The 22,398-nt window shown below is 32.7% G+C and overlaps 3 protein-coding genes across 3 annotated transcripts; 1 reads left to right on the top strand and 2 right to left on the bottom strand.

The window, feature by feature from the left end:
- Positions 1 to 922: 922 nt before the first annotated feature.
- On the bottom strand, positions 923 to 1,843 carry LOC133031052 (uncharacterized). The gene has a single exon (XM_061104275.1). It carries the CDS (start codon positions 1,841 to 1,843, stop codon positions 923 to 925), a length of 921 nt encoding a protein of 306 aa, XP_060960258.1.
- A 7,634-nt stretch (positions 1,844 to 9,477) lies between these two features.
- Positions 9,478 to 10,542, top strand: LOC133031106 (uncharacterized). Its single transcript, XM_061104427.1, has 2 exons — positions 9,478 to 10,288; positions 10,364 to 10,542. The coding sequence occupies exons 1-2, from the start codon at positions 9,971 to 9,973 to the stop codon at positions 10,469 to 10,471; spliced, it is 426 nt and encodes a 141-aa protein (XP_060960410.1). The 5' UTR covers positions 9,478 to 9,970; the 3' UTR covers positions 10,472 to 10,542.
- Positions 10,543 to 20,726: 10,184 nt separating this feature from the next.
- On the bottom strand, positions 20,727 to 21,748 carry LOC115722701 (mitogen-activated protein kinase kinase 9-like). The gene has a single exon (XM_030651979.2). The coding sequence runs from the start codon at positions 21,711 to 21,713 to the stop codon at positions 20,727 to 20,729; it is 987 nt and encodes a 328-aa protein (XP_030507839.2). The 5' UTR covers positions 21,714 to 21,748.
- Positions 21,749 to 22,398: the final 650 nt, after the last annotated feature.

The raw sequence follows: 22,398 nt of genomic DNA, 5'->3' as shown, positions 1-22,398 counted from the left end.
TATCCATAACTTGGGTGGTCAAAGGTCACACTTTGACCCTTGTTTTTTTCAATTCAGCCAACTCTGCAGGTGCTATGCGATAAGGCGCAATAGAAACTGGTTAAGCTTCGGGAATCAAATCAATGCAAAACTCGATCTCCCTATCAGGTGGTAACCCTGGTAAATCCTCTAGAAACACATTTGGAAAACCACTAACCACTGATATCCAAGGGAACTGGTCTAAATTCCTAGACTCATCATCGATCGCAAAAAGATTCCCATAGCACTCTAAGTTTCTCTTTCCATCTAAACATGCCCTTAAGATAGGATTTTGTCTCACTGCACTCATGTTGGCTCGATAAACAATGAAATCACCACTAGGGGTTAAAATAGTCACTCTTTTACGTGAACAATCCACAATAGCTTGGTATTTAGACAATCAATCCATACCGAGAATTACATCAAATTGCCACATAGGCAACACTAATAAGTTTCCAGACAACTTGTGTCCCTCAAACGCAATACAAACTGACCTACATATGGTGGATACCTCACCATGTCCCCCCATAGGTACACTCAAATGCAATGTAGGACTAAAAGTTTCCCAACTCAAACCCAACATACTAGCAAACATCAAAGATATAAAGGAATGTGATGCACCAGTATCAAATAACACATGAGCCCAAGAGTGTGAGATAAGAACCATACCATCAACAACTCCCTGGTCAGCACCGCCCTGTACATCATCAACCCCAAGAGCGTAGGCTTGAGCGGATAACTTTGCTTTTGACTTTCCCCTTCCCTGACTAGGATAGCTTATACTTGCACCAGACCCTCCACCTTGATTGTACCCTCTTTGACTCCCACTAGGAGCAGGAGTTTGGAAACCTTGTGAGTACCCCATGTTGAACCCTGAACCTTGTGGCCTAAACTGATGTTGATACTAAGACTGCTGGCCCGATTGGGGTGTGAAACCATAGGATGAAGACTGGGACTGGTTTGTCCTAGGCTGTCCATGAAAAGGAGTAAACTCTACATAGCTCCCTATGGGTCCTCCATGAGATGTTTGAAATCTTTGTTGTCGTTGTGGGCAATCTTTCTTCTTATGACCTTGTTGACCACAACTGAAACACCCGTATGGTCCACTTTGAGTCTTTCCAGATGAACCACTACTATTGCTACCCCCACTAAATTGTTGGCCTTGGGACCACTGTCCTTGATTCTTCTTGGTCATCTTTCGGTCATTTCCTCTTCCTCTGCTTGTGTTCTTCTTCTCATTCCCTTCTACATGAGCCTCAGTTCGCAAGGCTGCTGTCACACACTCAGTCAGGTTGTTAAAGGTCAAAAGGGTTATTGGACCACGTATCACAGGCCTCAAACGACGCATGAATTGTTCAATCACCAAGGGTTGGTCAACAACACCAGGATATGCATAAGAGGATAGCTCTACAAACATCATGTAAAATTCATTCACTGATATATCCCCTTGTCTTAGACCATCAAATACTCCAATCAGAGCCCTCCTGTGAGATGGACTAAAATATTGTTCCCTGAAAACTTCCTCAAATTCTCGCCAAGTCATCCCATCAGTTTCCATTGTCCTGGACAAGGTCTCCCACCAATCTACTGCACCACCCTCTAACTTGGGCACAGCAAAAGTAACTTGATATTCCTCAGGTGTTCCTATTGTGTTGAAATTTTTCATTATCTGCCTCAACCACCTTTCAGCTACCATGGGATCTTGTCCACCCTCAAACTCAGGCACTTGGATCCGATGAAAGATTTGAAAATGATGACTCTGTCGAGCGTCAGGATCCATCTGTTGAGCGGGAACTGCTCTTAAGGCTTCGAGAAGGGTGTTCATAGGGAATTCAGCTGAGGTTGGATATTATAGCTTGAGCGGCGTCTTCTCCAACTGTTCTCCTTGTCTTCCTTCCTTTTGGAGGCATTTTCTTAGGTCTGAGAACCAAAAAGCTAATCAATTAGTGAGGATTGGATGCTAATAATATAAATATGCCTTATACATATAAATACCAAGATACTTATTACTATTATTATATAAAATAAATCTAAACTAATTGGTGACACACTCCGAGGTAATTAAACCCGGTGCTCTAATGCCATTTTTCTGTCACGACCCGAGCCCTAGGCCGTGGCAAATATGTAATATCCATAAATTGGGTGGTCAAAGGTCACACTTTGACCCTTGTTGAAAGATAAAGCTTATAAATGATCCTTTAATTTATATCACAAAATACTAACTTAAAAGTAATTGATTAATTCCTATATTAATAGGAAAATATTAGTAACAAAATCAAGACCACTCATCAATATAAAAGAAAAATAATATCCCAACAGTTATGTAATCACCAAATAGATAGATTTAATAAGTCAATAAAATACCAAAATAATACCTAGCATCTATCATTTCTCATTTCTAACTAGTACATAGCTAATTTAAGTCATCCAGACCATCCATTTCAGCTTAAATACAAAATCAGTCTCATTAGAAGATTTAAGAGTAAAATAAGACTAAACTAATAACAACTTCCTTTCCCAACGGTACCATCCTCATCCACTAGCATCAAACTGAGTTCCTGAAATGGGAGAAGATAAGGGGTGAGCTTATAAAGCCCCGTAGGAAAACAAATAATATCAAAGGACCCTTGGTTTAATAAAATTTCTGCATGGTTAGCTCTGTAAAGATAAAATATCTCATCACCAGTATCAAAATGTATAAACAAAGTAGAGAGACCACAAATAATCACAAATCAAACGTCAAATGCATATCACACCGTCCACTAGACCCCTAACTCTCAATACCAATCATAGAAAACGACATCCAAAACCGGGTAGTCGCATCTGATATCCACCATAATACCGGGGCTCAAATTTAATTCACTCCCTGTACAGATTCTAGGTCTTTCACCTACAGGTGAGTGCACACCTGATCTACCTATGATGACACAGAGACTAGGTCGTGAAACAACAATATGCACCGAACATGATCAACATGGCTTTCATCACTATAACCAAAGCAGGCAAATAATAATCATAACAAAAAACATATTCCTTTTTATTTTCTAAAAAAATTCGGCAGCATAATAGCTGTATTTTGAATAAACCCAAAAATCATAACCTGCATAAATATTTGCACACAAAAATATATTTGGCACTCAGGGCACCAAAACAATCCAGAAAAATATGCAGATTAAGTTTTCAATTTTTCAAACAATTTGTAAATCATAAAAATTGGAATATGTCCAATGTTATACAACACATATAAAAATCAAGTCCAATAATCAAGTTGAGTCCCTACCTCTCCCGAGTCGTTAAACTTTTCCAAAAGACGATCTTAAGCTCTTAAGTCCCGAGCTCCGATTGTTTAGTCCAATCTTACATATTACTCTCACCTATACCACCAAATGGTTAAATAATTATCATTATCGCATTCTACATTTAAAACCGAGTCGAACGACATATAATATGACTATATTTAAAATTTGGGGTTCTGAAACCTCACCTAAGCGGTGCACATTAACAATTGGTGGCGGTAAAAATTGGTTTACCAGAAACGTCGCCGAAAATAGGAGTAGTGTATATCAAAACGACCCTCTCGACGAGTAGATCACACCCATGCCAACCGTTTGTCAAAACGGTACACGATGTCACCGGAAAGGGGCGGAGCTACAAAAATGTCACCAGAAAAAGTAACGAACCGGGAAAAATGGTTTAGTGTAGGTTGTTCTCCTCGACGAGCTGAGTTTAGTGGTGAAGACGATTCGTTAAACGGACGCCGGAGGTGACCGAAAAATCCATTCAAAGTTTGAAACCCCAAACTTTGACTTGCGATCCCAAGCTAACGGCGGCGAGAGAAGCCGCCCCGCTTAGGGGGGTGAGGTCGCTGGCACTTGGGCTTCCGATTTCTCCGGCTCGTGGGGCCGGGCAGTGGCCGGAGGTGGGTCCCCGGAGTGTGGTGGTGATGGTGGTTTGTGGGTTTTATTTGAAGCTTGAAGAGAGAGAAAGATGAAAAGAGAGAGACGTTCTGATAAGTTTTAAAGAATTTATATATATAAATATATCATATCATTTTATTATTTATTTATTATTTATTATTATTATATATATACTACTTTCCTTTTTTTTCTTTGACTCGGTCAACCGAGATTTTACAAAAGGCATTCTAGGCCAAGCGAAAGAGGTTGAAGAAAACAAAAGGCAACAACAAGTGTACAAAATCACTAGCGAGCCCATTTTTTCGACGAAAAAAAATCGATATAACTCTTTTTTGTCGATGCAATTGGTAAATGCATCGATAAAAACTGTTTTACCGACCACGTATTACTGGCCAAAATTACCAATACGTTTATGTGCCGACAAAAGGTTACAAGTGCATTATGCCTGGTTTTCTCGGCGCAAATTTGCATGGGCAAAAACCTTATTTCTTGTAAGGTAAATAATTTATTTAAAAAATCTTAAAAAAAAAAATTCTTTTTTTTTTCTCTTCTTCTTGTCTTCTTCATCTCCACCCCAATTTATCCCCCCACACTCCCGACCCCAATTTTGCCAACCAGCCACCAAAAACTCTACTAGCGCAGTCCAATTGCAGCGAGCCACCACCCACCATCGATTTTGGAAAAGGATACCAAAATCTCCAACCCAATTTCGGTCGCTGGCTATGACATATACATTCACGTATCTATTCTATATAAAGTATGTCTATATAACAGAATTCTTGGTTTATGAGAAATTTATGGGTGACTTTTTATTTATATTAAAAATAAAATGGTTTATTATTAAAAATAAAATAGTTTATGAGAAATTCATGGGTCACTTTTTATTTATATATAATAAAATAAAAATAAAATAAATCCCATTAAATCCAAAAAAAAAAAAATAGGGTTCTAGATTTTCTTTAATTACCGTATTTCTAACCCTATTTAATTATTTATGCCTCTTTTATAAACCCTGGGTGACTTTTTATTTATATTAAAAATAAAATGGTTTATTATTAAAAATAAAATGGTTTATGAGAAATTCATGGGTCACTTTTTATTTATATATAATAAAATAAAAATAAAATAAATTCCATTAAATCCAAAAAAAAAAAAAATAGGGTTCTAGATTTTCTTTAATTACCGTATTTCTAACCCTATTTAATTATTTATGCCTCTTTAATAAACCCTATTTGATTAAAGTTAAGATTATAAGATTAATTCAAATTATTGTTCATATATTGATTAATCCCATTAATCAAAAATAATTCAATATATGAACCCTATTTGATTAAAGTGATTTAATCAATATATGAACAATAATTTGAATTAATCTTATAATCTTAACTTTTTAATTCAATTAATAATTATTTGTCACGTAATTATTAAGTTTTTTCTCTTTAATTTTCCTTTTGTTGATGATGCTAATTTATTCATATTAAGGTAGTGTTCTACTAGGGGATCTAACGAAAAGTTATGATTATAAGATTAATTCAAATTATTGTTCATATATTGATTAATCCCATTAATCAAAAATAATTCAATATATAAACCTTATTTGATTAAAGTGATTTAATCAATATATGAACAATAATCTGAATTAATCTTATAATCTTAACTTTTTAATTCAATTAATAATTATTTGTCACGTAATTATTAAGTTTTTTCCCTTTAATTTTCCTTTTGTTGATGATGCTAATTTATTCATATTAAGGTAGTGTTCTACTAGGGGATCTAACGAGTTTCGCCCCTTCGCTAATGGCCTCTAAGAGTTCAAATTCCAGTATTGTATAAATCTTCAATTTGTTCTATTTTTTATATTAACTGAAATTTTGCTACTTTTTTTTTAATTTACAACTTTATTGTTTATATCTTATTAGGGACATTCATGAAAATTTGGGTTTCTTTGAAATATACAATTAATGAGCATTACTTTTTGATCATAGTGTATTTTCCATGGCTGAAAACCTCAATAATCTCTATCATTTGATAACAAATAAAATAAAATTATCATGATGTATACATTATGGTTATTTAATGAGTAATTAGTGTGTTGAAATTGTCAAGCTGATATTTAGAATTGTTTATAATTGAATTGTTTATTTGTCAAAATTAATATTGAGTATATTTATATGTTTATAGGTTTATCTATTTTCTCTTAGATCAATCATGCTCATATAGCAAAAAAATCATACTCATATAGACATGTTATTTTCATTTTGTAATTTAGATTTTCTTAGTCATTATTTAGTTCACTTAAACCTTTTCCAATTATGGTAAGTGAAGTTTTGTTTCTTTTAGGTACTCTATTACAAAAATCTGTATTACATGTATTATTTATTTTTGACTATGAGGAGGTGAATTTCTTTATCGGGAAACATATAGCGTGACAAATTATTGTTCATGTATTGAATAATTATTTTTGATTAATGGGATTCATATATATAACTGTGTATATTGAATTCTTTATTCAAATAATTATTTTTTATATTTACGTGATTATTTATTGTTCATATATCTAGAACCCTATTTGATTAAAGTTAAGATTATAAGATTAATTAATTTGTGATTCTTCCTATACACATAATAATAATCTCACCTAATAAATAATAATATTTTTTCTTTAATTTTTAATTGTATCACTTTAAAATAACATAGAAAAAAACTAGCATAAAATTTATTATAAATACATGCCTCGCACGTAGCTTTTTACTAGTATATTTATATCTACGTATTTCTCTTAGAATTTAAGTAAATATAAGATGAAATACTACCTAACTAGGCTAACTTCATCCATTTTCACATGTTTGATCATCAGTTATAGTTATATATAAGCAGTTTTTCAGATTATTTTAGCTTTTATAAATTATGTATTCAAACTTCAAACTCAAAGCATTGATATTGAATGTTTGTGTAACCCAAAAAAATAAAAATGGCGGATATTGAGTCTCTAAAGAGTTCATGCATGCACTTTTTTCGTTTTATGCTTATTTTCTTGTTATTCATTTCCAAATGAAAAATGAAATGAATTCTATATTCCCTGTTGGCTGATTATCAAACCATGTAGCTTTAGAAGTAAAAGCTAGTAGAACAAACAAAACTTTTATATACAAAACAAAATTAAGTGTTGAGCTCTGTTCTGTACTCTCTACAGTACAACTGGATCAATCTGAAGTTACTATATAATATACATATATATATGCTCATAGAATTAGAATTAGTTACATATGATCAAAATGGAGTTCAACTCTAAAGCCTTCTCAGTCACCACCAAACAATATTATCTTCAATATACCACAACATATTTGTGATGTGTCTCTCTTCTTCTCAATTTACAATCTCTGGCCTACACTCATCGGTGCCAAAGATTCATGTTTCTGCATTCAAACATTCATGTTTTCAGTATTACTAAACAAACACTACAACATTCATGTTTATACCAACGTCACTATTACCAACGCCAAAAAGTCCTCATTAAAAATGGTACTATCAATAACGACACTTACCTGTCGTTGGGACAACTATTATTATTTTTTTTTTATAAAAATTTATCATCAATAACGACAATGTCGTTATTGAAAATACTTCAATAACGACAATGTCGTTATTGAAAATACTTCAATAACGACATTGTCGTTGGGAAAAGTTTTATATAATTTGAAAAATGGCCGTTGTAAAAGGGCGGTAATTTTCCCTCTCATTTCAGCTCCCAACGACATTGTCGTTGGTGACAGACTGACACGTTGCAGTGATCAGTCTTTCACCAACGACAATGTCGTTGGTCTATGTCGTTGGGAAGTGCTCTGTATAAAAAAAAATGCAGCGAGCCTTCCTCATTTCTCAGCCAAACCCATTCCATTTTCCTCTCTATTCAGCCAAACCCTAACCCATTTTCCTCTCTATTCAGCCACCTTCAACCCTAACCCTAACCCATTCAACCCAGGCGCCTGAAGCTACGTCCGGCCACCACCTGAAGTCGCGCGTCAGCTCAGCCCAGCACCGGGTCTCTCCTCCGCGCCTGAACCTCCGTCAGCCCACCGCCACCGGCGGCGATTTTTGAGGTATACCCTCATTTGTAATATGTATATATATTGTTTTATATTTATATAGGTATTTATAAATATGTAGATAAATTTTGTTATTTAGATGTTTATAATATTTATTTTAAATATATGTTTAAATATATATGTATTTGAGTTATATGTATGTGTTTTTAATAATGTATGTATTGTTTTAAGTGATTGTAATTTTTTTTTTCTTTTTAATATAGATGTGTATAATCTGAAAATAGTATGTGTGTTTGTATTTGTTTTTTTGTTATTTTTTGTATTGTAATAAATTTTTGATTTACTTTGAAACTTTGGAATATTTAAAAATGTGTAATGTATTTTAAAGTTGTAAAGATTGTATAAATCAGGTTTAAAATTTTTTGGGTATAGTGTAAAATATAAATGTTATGCTGTCCAATTTTTTTTAAAATTTCATATAGTAAAAAAAATTAGGTTAATTTAATAAATTAGTAATTTTTTTATAAAAAATATTAAAGTTGTATTTAAAAAGAAAAATTATAAGGTAATAATTATTTATAAAAATTAATAAAATTAATGTTAAAATTAAGTAATTTAAGTAAATGAAATTTGTATTTTGTTTAAAAAATAATAATAAATAATTAAATATTTAATAAATAACTTTTATTTATTTTTTGAATCAATAAATAACTTTTATTAGTTGAGAATAGATAATTAATAATTAAATAAGTAATGAATTTAACATTAAATAAATTCTTACCATAAAAAATATTAAGAAATAATTATATTAATAAAAAATATAATATTTTATTAAATAAAAATAATTTAAATAAAAGAATTTCGGTAAAATTTTGAGATAATAAAAATTTTGTTATTTTAAAATTTATAATAAGTTAATAGTTTGTTATAAAACTAGTAACAAGTTATTTTTTAAATGGACAATTATTTCAATTAATATTTATTTAACAAAATTAGTGAAATAAATCCTAAAATTAAGTAACTGAATTTAAAAGATTTTTTGTATATTTATAAAAAATAATAATAAATAATTAAATAATTATAAATAACTTTAATTAGTTGAATATAAATAATTAATAATTGAATAAGTGATAAATTTTATAATTAATAAATTCTTGTAATAAAAAAAATTAACAAATAATTTGATAAATACTATAATATTTAATGTAAGTATAGTTTAAAATAAAAGTTAAAAAAAGTTTCATAAAATGACGTAAGATTAGCCTTAGTTCAACTACACATTCAAAATTGCCAAATTCGTTTGACAGTAGACAATTTGATTATAATGTAGTAAACGTAAATTTTTTGGTAGATGGCAATCGATAAGACTTGGGTGACCATGAGAAATCGTAAGAATCCAGCTTACTGGGAAGGTCTCCAAGTCTTTAAGAGTTAATGAGTTGTTCGTATTCTCTTAAGTAAGGACTCATATGATTTTATTATTCTATTTTTAGCATAAAATGTCAGCAGATGTTGCTAACTATCATGGTGGAGATGGTGGCGGGGATGACCCATTAGATCCTACTAGGGTACCGACTGCGTGCGAGGCTTCAGGTATTTTTGTTATTTTTCTATCTAAGTGTTTAATTTTTTTAATTCAACTATTCACACATATACATTTTTGATGGCAACATAGGTGGTGACGCGAGAAAAGGCCGTGGGAGGAATGTTTTAGTAAAGTTAGAAGAGAGAAGAAAAAACTCTACTGGCCCGTTGCCATTAGAAGTTGACAGTGTCTCGAACAAAATAGTAGGCTTGGAGAGTAAAGCTTTTCCTCGATTGGTAGGGCGAGAGGTTGCACTGCATGTGCCTGGACATCATCCAAGTTGGGCAAATGTCCCGGAGCAGTACGAACACCTCATCTTAACTAAGCTTCGGGTAAATAATTATTAATTTATCTACACTAATAAATGTGATTATTACCATGTTATTTTAATTTATTTTTGTCATATGCAGCATTATTACCAGTTGGACAGTCATCCAAAGTTAGTAGCTATTTCGATAGCTGAGATGACCGAGAAGTACAAAACACGAAAGAATATTAGATTGCAACACTTCAGAGAATATTACAAAAACCCAGAAGACTTTGAAAATGCAGTGAAGAACCCTCCCAATGAACTTAATGAAGACCAATGGCGACTAATATGTGAATTGTTCACAACTCCTGATTTCATTCAACGGTCGAAGCAAAACTCTATCAATCGACAGAAGATGAAATTCTCTTCAACAACAGGGTCGGTAACTATGGCTGAGATTCTTCGTCAAAAAGTAAGTTAATATATTAAATTTCTATTTTACAAAGTTTACTTTATATATAATTTTCTAACAAGTTATATTTATCAGCAAGGAAAGGGTTACATTGAGACTTGGAAAGAATGTCATACTAAGAAAGACACCAACACCTTCATCAATGAGGCTGCCAAAAATAAATATGTAAGATATATAAAATAATAATTTTAAATATTTTCAAATAATTGTAACTTTGCTTGATTTCTAACTTATTTATATTAATTATAGGAAGAGATGTTGACAACTCAAAATAGTGCTCCTGAATCTTCACAAGTTTCAGAACTTGAGATTCTTCGGAAAACACTTGGAGAGAGGCGTGGCCATCAACGAGGAGTGGGTCGCAAGTTGAAAGGCCAATCATCAGGACGACGCTCACAACCTGCAACTGCTGATCAACCGGACTTACGGGAAACAGTTGTTGAGTTACAGAAACAAATACAGACGTTGACTCAACAAATGTCACGTGAACGTCGGGAACCAATGGATGTTGAGATGAATGATGCAGCTCCAACCCAACCCATACGTCCTCAACCGTCTCGCTCTCAAATGGGTTTTAACCCAATGGGTTTTCAGCAGCCGCATCAGACTCCTACTTCGTTTCAGCAACTGCTACAACAGCCTCTGCTACAACAGCCTCTTGTTCCTTCGCCTGGAAGGTTAAGTCCTGAGCAATTTCACAGTCAAATGTACCAGTCATACTTGCAGTTTGTGTTTCAGTCGCCACACAATTCGCAAGTATTGTTGAATATGATGACGCAGTCGCCTCAGACGTCTCATGTGTCAGAGCCTCGGATGCCACAAATGTCACAGATGCCGCAAAATGTTCAGATGTCGACACAAGGGCAGCAATATCAGAACACATCGCAGACGATGCCGACACAACCATGGGAGCAGACATCTCAAATGATGCCGACACATCTAGGACAACAGACTTCTCAGATGATGCCGACACAACAAGGGCAGCAGACATCTCAAATGATGCCGACACTACATGGGCAACAGACATCTCAGATGATGACTACCTCGCAAATGCCGCCATACTACCCACAGATGCCGGATGTTCCTGGGTCGGATGTTCCTCGAGATGCTAGTGATGAGGACGATGCTACTACAAACTTCTTTTAGAATATCTTTTTAATTTTACGAACTATCGGTCTAATATGTTTGTTAATATTTTATGAACACTAATTTATACTTAGGTATGCAGTACTATAATGTTTATGACTTACTCTTATTGTAATATTAGTGACTCTAAATATTTTCTTTTAGTTAAATGATTTTATATCTTAATTAATTCAATAATTTTATATATTAATTAATTAAATAATTAAAAAAAATTTAAATTTAAATTAATAATTTTAATATAATAATATATATAAATAATTAATTACAAATAAATTCAATCAAATTATTTATTTTTTTTCGTAGAATCTCTTCAATAACGACATTATCGTTATTGATATTATTATCAATAACGACAATGTCGTTGTTGATGCACTCAGCTGTAAAAAAAAAAAAAAATATTATTCCCAACGACATAGTTGTTGTTGATAATTTTTATTCCCAACGACTTAAAAAGTCGTTGTTGATAATCGTTTTTCCCAACGAAGTATTCCCAACGACTTTTTACCAACGAAATGTCCTCATTGATGCTCAATACTGACGAAAACAGGGGTTTTTACCAACGAAATTTGTCCTCAGTATTGCTCATTTTTCTTGTAGTGAAAGTCAAAACCAATGATTATCATCATAAACGCAGAAAAGTTATAAAAAATTAAAGTAACATATACATGTATGTATACCTGAGTATGAATGGTATGAGAAGCAGGAGAAATAGACCACTTTCCTTTAATCCAGTCTCGATGAGGCCGCAAATATGAGAAGATGAGAATGTAATATCTTCCCTTGTGTGTTTGAAGTATACATTATAACTCGAGAAAGGTAAAACCTTTGAAATTTCACCCTCCCACACTACAACATTTATTATCATTAGGGGCGGAGCCTTCCGCCGCTAATGATAGCAAAATCCGCCGGTAAAAGTTAATAGCGGCGGAGCCCGCCGCTATTAATCCGCCGGTAATACCCGGTCGTTAATAATATGTATTAGCAGCGGACTGACACACCCACCGCTAATTATAATGTCAGATTTGTAAACTGATACTATTATTAGCGGGGGGCCAATTCGCCTCTAATGTTTTTTTTTTTTTAATATAAATTATTAATCAATATATTTTAAATAAAAAATAGTATTGCTTAAAAAAATATATTAAATAATAAACTTTAAGCCAAATAATTAACATAAACGTAAATTAAAATTAAGTTTAATATTGAATGATAATAGCCATTACACAAATTAGTTAATACAATATTCTCTAAGTAAATAATTACAATGTCTTAATATAACAAAAATACAAAAGTTAATCACTAGTCTCGTTTATAATAACTCCAAAAAAAATATAAGGTTAATTGTGATTGTTGTGGTCGACAGAGAAGATCGAGGTCCCCAAACTAATCTCAAAACTCTGGGTGTATTGGGGTAGATAAAAATGTTACTCCTGTTAACAAGTCAATAAACTCGCCATTATTATTAAATACTTAAATGAAATAAGACTATATAATAAATGATTATTTAAACTTAATAGAATAGTCATAAAATAATTTTAACAAGCCAAAGAAAATCTTATATTGTTAAAAACATATCTTTCACAAAAATAAAATTGTGAATAATACTGATCCAATAAGCTGTAAAATATTCCAAAAATCTGAAAAAACACAAGATTATAATCAAATAATAAATACATAAAGCATTGAGATTATTATTATATATTACATCTATATAATCATATAAACGAATGCATACATATATACTATAAATTTAATATAGAAAAATACTAATTTTTTCAAATTTTTTAATCGTACATATATATATACACACTTAACCAAACCATATATATTTTAAACATTCACACTAAAAATAATTAAATATATAACTATTTTGTTAACAAAAAATTATAAGTTGTAAGGAAAAAAAAGAGATGAAAAAAGTGACCTACTAAAAAATATGCATCGGTTGTGCACTTTTGGTTTCGGCCAATAGTTGTTGAGATAGTAGAGACCTTAACAATATTAGAAAAAAAAAATAGAAAAATATTTATAGAATTAAAAATATATTTTGATATATATAAATAATAAATGTTAAAATAGAAAACTTACTGTTAAAAAAACTTGCACTGGTAGATCGTTAAGGGTGGTGGTGTTGCTCCGGCAGAGGGGTTTAGGGTGGGCGGAGGGAGGCGGGGAAGGGCTGAGGAAGGTGGGTGTAGAGAAGAAATTTTTGAGAGAGAAGAGAAAGAAATATGAAGGAAAGGAAAATGAAGGAAAATGAATCTGATAGCATTTTTTTATACGATATTATTAGCGGCGGACTATTCCGCTGGTAATAATAGGATTCCGCCGCTAATAATAAAATTGTCAGATTTCTTATTATTAGGGGCGGGTTTCCGCCGCTAATAACAAAAAAAGTTCGCTGCTAAAAAATTTTGAAAATATTTGAGTGGGAAATTTCCCACACTTTTTTTATTTTAGTATTAGCGGCGGAACCCCGCCGCTAATAGTACATGGGTCCGCCGCTAATACATTTTTATACAAAAAAAAAAAATAAATAACATTTAATAACAGAAGTCCACCGGTATTAGTCCTATTAGTAGCGGCGGATTTGCTCCGCTGCTAATTCTTCCGCTGCTAATAACCAAAATTCTTGTAGTGCCACCAGCCATCATTGTACCATGCATCCACTTTCTCTGAAAACTTAAATTGGTATTCTGGTGAAACCAAAGGAGGCTCAGGCCTAATATGTCTTCGCTTTGCTTTTTCTCTCAATGGTTGGGGAACTTCATCTTCGGTTACGAGGTCTTTGTATTCGACCCAAAAGTTGTCATCAACTAAAGACTCAATTATTTTAGCCTTGAACCATGAACCCTCGTAGCCTTTTCTCATCGTTGCTGACTTCCACAACAGCCCCATTTTTAAATATTTCCTCCTTCACAATCTGTAGTTTGGACCTCTCCAATGAGTTCCATGTAAATTGGGGTACCCTTGATTTTCATACTTTTCTCCTTGACCTTCAATGGAAACTTGTGAATTGGGATCTTGGATTTCATACATCTCTCCCTGACCTCGGAGCTCCTCTGAACAAAGAGACACAAATGAATATTCAACAATAACAGAAAAGGACACAACAGCATATAATTCAATAAATCAATATTGGGTGCACAAGAGAAAACGCATCACCACCCTTTAATAAAGAGACCCTGGTGAATATTCAACAAATGTATAACATTTAAAGTAGAAAAGGCAACCATACAATAAGAAAAACACATAAATATCAGATTCAGCTCTTTCCAGCTCAATTTGAGTGCTGATTTGATCATTCCTTGCTTACCTGAAACATCAGAAACCACACCTTCCTCATTTCTTTTAAATGGAAAATCATTTTCATTAAAAATCACATCTCTACTAGTTACAATTTTATTGGTTTCAAGTGAATAGAGTCTATAACTTTTTTTACTCCATTTGGATAGCCTAGAAATATACATTTAATTGATATTTTCTCAAGTTTGTCTTGTACATTGTGTGCATATATATGCTGCACAACCAAAAATTTTCAAGTGTGACAGAGATGGTGGCTTACCAGACCACAGTTCTTCAGGATTTTTCAACTCTATTTTTCTGTTTGGACTTCTGTTAATTAGATAACAAGCAGTATATAGAGGTTCTCCCCAAAAATATTTCTTTAATCTTGATTCTAGCAATAAACATATAACTTTATTAAGCAATGTTCTATTCATTCGTTCAGCTATACCATTTTGTTGTGGTGTTTTAATTACAGTTTTATGTCTTTGGATTCCAAATTTTAAACACAATTCAGTGAACTCGTCATTAACAAATTCTAAGCCATTGTCAGTTCTTAATACTTTGATTTTAGAATTAGTTTGGTTTTCTACAAGAGTTTTCCAATTTTTAAATTCTTCAAGACAATCATTCTTGTGTCTTAACAAAAACACCCAAACTTTCTTGCTAAAATCATCTACAATGGATAGAAAATATTGTTTACCTCCTTGAGTTTTCACCCTGCTTGCTCCCCACAGATCAGCATGAATGTATTCTAAAACTGATTTTGCTCTGTAATTGCTAGTTGAGAACTTAATCCGTTGTTGCTTTCCCTGCACACAAATTTCACAAAATGGTAAGTTAGAATGAGTATAGTTATGCAATAGGCCCTGTTTCGATAATTCCACTAAACCTTGTTCACCAATGTGGCCTAATCTAGCATGTCATAGTTTAGATTCTGAGTTGCACTTGTCAACAGCAGCAGCATGTGCTGGTGTGACAGTCTTTCCATCAAGATAATAAAGACCATGTCTCTTAATTCCCTTAAGCATTAGCAATGACCCTTTAGTGATCTTTATTACTCCTTTGCTTGTCTTGTAATCATATCCTTCATCATCTAAAGTTCCCAAAGAAATAAGATTTCTTTTCAGATCTGGAATATGCCTGACTTTGTGTACAGTTTTGAAAGTCCCATTAAAACTTTTAATGACAATAGATCAAATTCCAATTACACTGCATTTGTGATCATTCCCTATTACAACACTACCACCATCTATGGTTTTGAAATCCATGAACCAGTCCCTATTTGGACTCCTGTGATATGTGCACCCACTGTCCATGATCCAATCTTGATCCTTGAGACAAGAACTGGTGCAGACATCACCATCTGTTGAACTTTCAAGCTTAGTTTCAGAATGGGAAATGGTAAGAACATCTCCATCAGAATCTTCAATTACTGCATTAGAATCATTGTTGCTGTCCTCATATTCTTTATCCTTCTTTTTCTTTCTTTTGTCTCTTAAGTCCCAACAGTTTCTAATCAAGTGTCCAACTTTGCCACAATGATGACACTTCCTTGTTTCCCTAGGTCTTGATTTTGATCTCGAATTAGTCCTAGAGTTACCTCTGAATTTTGAGTTGCCTCTTCTAGGTATTCTGCCTCAAACCATAAGTGCATCATCAGTTCTTGATTCTTGCTTAGCAGCTTTCTGTCAATTCAACTCAGCATCCCTTGATCTGAGTGTACTAATTACATCATCTAAGGTTAAAGTATCCCTGCTGTACATGATAACTGTTCTCATTTCTTTGAACTGATCTGGCAAAGCATTGAGCAAGATCACTGCTTGATCTTCTTCTTTTATAGTTTCACCCATATTAGTAAGAGCCAACACAATCTTGTTAAGTTCATCAAGATTCTGATCCAATGTAACAGTAGCATTCATCTTAAACCCATAAAACTTTCCTTTCAAGAAAATCTTGGTTGCAGTAGATCGAGCCATGTACAATTGATTGAGTTTACTCTAAATTCCAAGAGCTAACTTCTCACTAATCACCTGCCTAAGTACATTGTCTGCAAGGTTCATGACAATGGCGGATCTAGCTTGCTTCATAACAGTATTCGATTCCTTCTTCTTGGATTCATCCATGTCCTTCTTCTTGACATCATCAGCACCAAGATCTTCATCTAATGCTGAATCTAGCTTCTGGTAGGTAAATATGGCCAGCATCTTTTCTTTCCACAAACTGAAATCACCCGTACCATCGAATCTTTCCAAATCGAACCTAGCTGATGATGAACCCATTGCGTATTATCACACGATTTGAGTTTCAGAAGTTCTTGAATTCTTCCTGGAGCTCTGATACCACTATTGTAATCTAACAACACAAACTCAAACCAATTAATTAACAAATAATCGACAATTAAATAATCAATCAAACCAGAAACTAAAGCAAGATAAATAAGCAATGAAAAACAAGAGAAAACACAAGGTTTATCCTGGTTCGGATCTCAAGTTTGAGTCCTACTCCAGCTCTCCCCCAAGGAGATTTATCCACTATGAACCAGTAATTACAAGCTTCAATTATAGTGCAATGCACTCAAGAACAATCCCAGTCATAATTGACTCTACAACACTCAAAAAACCAGAGCAACTTAGTCAACATGAACTTGATCTTCTTGCAGCATTCCAAAACAACTCTCCCTGTTTTTCCCTCGATTTCTTGCCTTGCTCTGAATACAATCAAGAACTTCTTATATAGTTGATAGTAGCTGACATGTCCAGCACTTAACAACTTAAGACAAGTTAGTTATTAACCAACTAACCGACTTCCTAAATAGGAAAGATCTTAACTGAAATTAACTGAATATCCAACTGTTTTGCAGATAAAACCAGTTAAGTATAGAGTGGATTATTTACCACATTCATAAACAAAGGAACCCTTTTTGTTATTGTTTAAACTTTGTGATTAGTTTTGTCTGTCGCTACTATATATAAGACCAGATTCAATTAAAATTAAATCAATGGTATCTGATGACTTATGTACTGTTCTTCTCTATCATACTTCCATCAAAATAACTGATATTATCATAATCTTATTCATAGCCAATAAAATCTACCCAATATAGTATAGTATAGTATTAGTTTAGATCACATCATTAAAAGAAAGAAATTCTATATGTTGGCATCTATGGTTTATGAAATTTGGCTTGTGAGAAATGATATTTTGTGGAATCAAGGGTTTTTAACACCGGAAGTAAGTGCAGTTGATTAAAGAAAGTGCAAAAAAATAGAATTATGAGTCATTGGCCTTTAAAAGTGAGCCAAATCAATAGTGACTGGTATAAAGGATTATAATAAAACTATATGATTGATGTAATTGGGAGTATTTCAGGTCTTAATTAAATAGGTGTTGTAGCTTTTAATTATTTTGAGGTAATACAAAATTTTTGATTCACAAAAAAAAATAATAATAAGATTATCTGTTATTATCTATGTTCATTTTATTGAGTTATAAATTTTCTATTTATCATATAATTTAATGTTTTAGAGTTATTAATAGATGGTTTGATTGTAGTCGAAATTTTTTTAAAAAAAAGTTATGAAAAGATATAAATTTTCATTGTTAAAAATTTTACTAGCGCTTAAATGTATCGTGAATGCCACCTTTACTGACGCTTTATATCCGTTGGAACTTATACGAGTGCTTGAGCGTCGGTAAAGGCAAAAGCGGGAAAGACCCCACCTTAGGCCAACGTAAAAGAGTTTTTGAGTAAGAGACTCTAACTCTATTCTGGTGCCAAATTTGAGTAAGAGAAACAACTCAACTCGAATATCTAATGAGATGAGATAGATAGCTCAAAACTCATATAGCTAGGGAAGTCATGAGTCTCCACTTTACGTTTTAAACTCCATACTGGAGGTACATAGTTCAAGATGAAAAGAAGTTGTGCCCAAACATGATGCTCAAGCAACTTTGACCCACATGACCAAACATGTTACTCAAGACCAACACCAAGGCAAAATGAGAGCTAGAAATCCTCATTGATGCGGTTGTCACCGCTCCAACGGTCATGAGCATACATTTGTGAAAACAAGTAGGAGAGGTGAGAAAACTAACATGAGTGAGGGGAGTGTTATATGCCAAGGTGATCACTTCAACCCATGTATAGGAAGTTGATCACGTCGGCCCAAATAGATCAAGGGTGTCTCGAGAGGTATGACCAAGGTCTGCCCTAGGCATAGGCGGCTAAGCCCGTGTCTAGGGCCCACACTTTCCGGGAGACCAAAATAAAAATATATATATATATATATTAGGCTTTTATTTAAGTAAAATTTAAGTCTATTATAATCAACAAATATTCATAACTTAGTTGGTTGATGTGGATGGTATAATGTTCAAGGTCATGGGTTCAAATCCCATAACACTATTTTTTTGATATATTTTTTAGGGCCCCAAAATTTAATTCGTCTTGGGCCCATATAGTTTTAGGGTCGGCCCTGGGTATGACACCCTAAAAGCTATTTTCTTAAGTTATATGAGACTCAATACTTAATTACACCAATAATAGTATAACAGTGAAAAAAGTTTTACACATCAGTGTCTTTTAGCAATTCTTATTTACACACCATCATATATAAGAAAAATTAATATTATAATGTATAACATTCATTAAGAGTACACAGTAAAATCATTCTAACAAATCTTTATTATTTGATAGAGAAGATTGGTACTTATTGTTGGAGTAAAATTTGGATGGGAGTTGTAATTAATTTGGGTGGAGGCTTTATATAAAACTTGTAATTAATTAATTGGATGGTATAGTTGAGTTATAATTATTTTTGATTAATACAGTTATAGAGTTTCAAAAAAAAATTGGGTTGGAGTTTAAAAAATAGAATTAATAATGGTGAATATTTGAATTAATAAAACATATAGTAAATTGATAATTAAAAAGAAAACCAACTTGTCCCATTAAAAAAAATGTTGATTCTCCTCATTATTAATTTATATGGCTCAAAAAAAAAAAAAAAAAACAGAATGCGCATATATTTGCACATAGTAAAAATGAAAGTATATTTTCATATTTTTAATTTTAAAAAAATATATATGTAGTATTTCATTTAGTTTCTCTTTTATACTTGTTTATAAGATACAGTTATATTTTTATTGATAATTATTTTGCTAATATAATTCATTTTAATGTATATGATTTTATTTATTTATCTAGAAAATAAATATATATTAAATTATTTTTGAAAAAAAATATTTGAATTATATTTCTTTAGTAATCTTGAGACATTGTTAGATTTTTATTGTATAATTTCTTATCGATGTGATAAAATCATATAATCATAGATTTACAAAATTAATTTGTAAATTTATGTATTTATAATTATACGCGTATGACTTATTCTAAGAAATGAATTAAGTTCATAATTGTTGAACTTGAACTTGAAGTTTATAGAACTTGAAGTTCAATGTCATATAATATATATGGGTTGAAACAAATATTGAAATGCAACTTAATACTTTTAAATTGCTTTCTTGATTATTATTATGAAATGCAACTTAATTGTCCAACTTAATACTTCTGCCAACCATTTCATAATAATAATAATAATCAAAACACAAAATGTATCAAAGAGCGAGAGATTAAAATAATAATAATAATAAAATTAATACATATAAAATTGACATAATTTTTTTAAGAGGAGTTTTACGTTTCTCATAAAAGTATTAAATAGTAATATTAAAAATAATCAAAAATACAAGATGTAATTGATTTTATGAAAGTTGCTACTTACATAATTGAAATTTTGTTTGAGGGTATACAAAAATGAAATTATATATATAAAAAATCATAACAAAAAATATTCTATACAATATCAATTTCGTTAATGTTAGATCCCAATTAAAATGTACTCATTAATCTGAATTCCTCCAACTATTTTTACAACTACAATATTAAAAAAAAAAACAGTATGAATTTTCGAATATGATTCTCTCCATTGGGGTCAGGTTAGATTTACGGTTCTTCGATTGTAGAATCTTTACAGATAAACGGGTGAGACAACAACTTCGACACAGACCATCTTTTACTTGATTCCTTCTGCAAACAACAGTGAAGGAGGCTCCTAAACTCATCCAAAACGCCTTCTGGGAAACTCGGCAGCTCACTGAAACATACAACGCACATCAAAGTAGGCCAATCAGGTGTCTGACCTGGCGGAAATAGAGGAAAATGACCCATATAAAGCTCCATTAGGGTGAGACCCAAACTCCAAATATCTCCAGCGTAACCGTTGTAATTTTGGCCATAAGTCAGCGAATCCAACCTCTCCGGACTCATGTAAGCGCACGTTCCAATGTAGGAATTGCAAGTATCCAAAGTAGGGCCGAGGATTTTGCTTACCCCGAAATTGGCGATCTTAACTTCCATTTTGGAATTCACTAAGAGATTGGCTGGTTTGATATCACGATGAATAATTTTGTGGGAGTGAAGGTAGTGAAGACCGTTGAGGACTTTCTTTGCTATGTCAGCAACTTTAGATTCAGAGAAAGCTCCTTCGGATTTGAGAACATTCTCTAAGGAACCTGAATCCATATACTCCATGACTATACCAAACTCTCCCGATGGATTTTGGAAGATGCTGTGGCATTTGACCACGTGAGGTGAGTCCGTATGGCGGAGGATCTCCATCTCGCTGTTGAGCTGGCGGCGGAAATTTGAATCGGAATTGTCGTGGAATATTTTCAAAGCGTAGATTTCTGAGGTTTCCTTGTGGCGGACTTTGTAGACTGTTCCGCCATTGCCGCTTCCGAGAACTTGAATCTTGTCGAGATCGGCGGCTGAGATAGGCGCGGAGGAAGATGACCAGTTGAATTGGGTGGGGGCAGCAGTACTGGAAGTGGGAGGTAGTGGGAGAGAGATGCGAGGTGGCCGAACATGGGAGAGTTTCGTTGAGGGAAGGTGGAGATTGAGATGAGTACGTCCTCTTCGTACGACAGGCATGTTATTTATATATAGGGTTTGATTGGATTATTGTTTTGAAGGTGGTATTGGGGTTGAGTGAGTGAGTGAGTGAGTGAGTTGAGTGTGAGTGAATGGGTTTTGGGGTTTACAACAATGATCAGAGCTAATTAAAGTTTAAGTTGATAATAATTAATAGGAATAGTGAATAGGGGTTTATATATATATAGGGATTAGGGCGGGTGGGACCATTCGAAATTCTTAATTTTCCAGCTGATATAGGAAATATTTATGTTTGGGATTCTTCTAGCTATCTCCTATTTCTATTAGAATTACTTATTATATAGAACTAAACTACGTCGTTTATCTCCAACAATACGTACGTACAAATAGTCAAATCTTGATTGATATTATATTATACATATAAAGATATTATACTTTCTTGATATTACACTTTCTTGAATTTCAAAATACTATATCTTTATTTCAGATTAAAGAAATTAGTAATAGAAATAATATATAGGACCGAGTCAACCATGCAACTTTAAATTATCGAAGAAGTACTTACGTGAGTGAGAAGCTATAATTAAATATTCTCATGCATTATCATTAATTTCATTTTCACTTTCAAAATAAAAACCACGTCCTTCCTATATATTATTTGTATCGATTAAATCACAATTAATTAATTAATTTAATGGCGCCTAATTCCATGATATCAAACTGG

This window comes from Cannabis sativa, chromosome 9 (assembly GCF_029168945.1).
Source record: "Cannabis sativa cultivar Pink pepper isolate KNU-18-1 chromosome 9, ASM2916894v1, whole genome shotgun sequence".
NCBI lineage: Eukaryota > Viridiplantae > Streptophyta > Magnoliopsida > Rosales > Cannabaceae > Cannabis > Cannabis sativa.
This window is presented reverse-complemented; position numbering and strand designations above follow the sequence as displayed.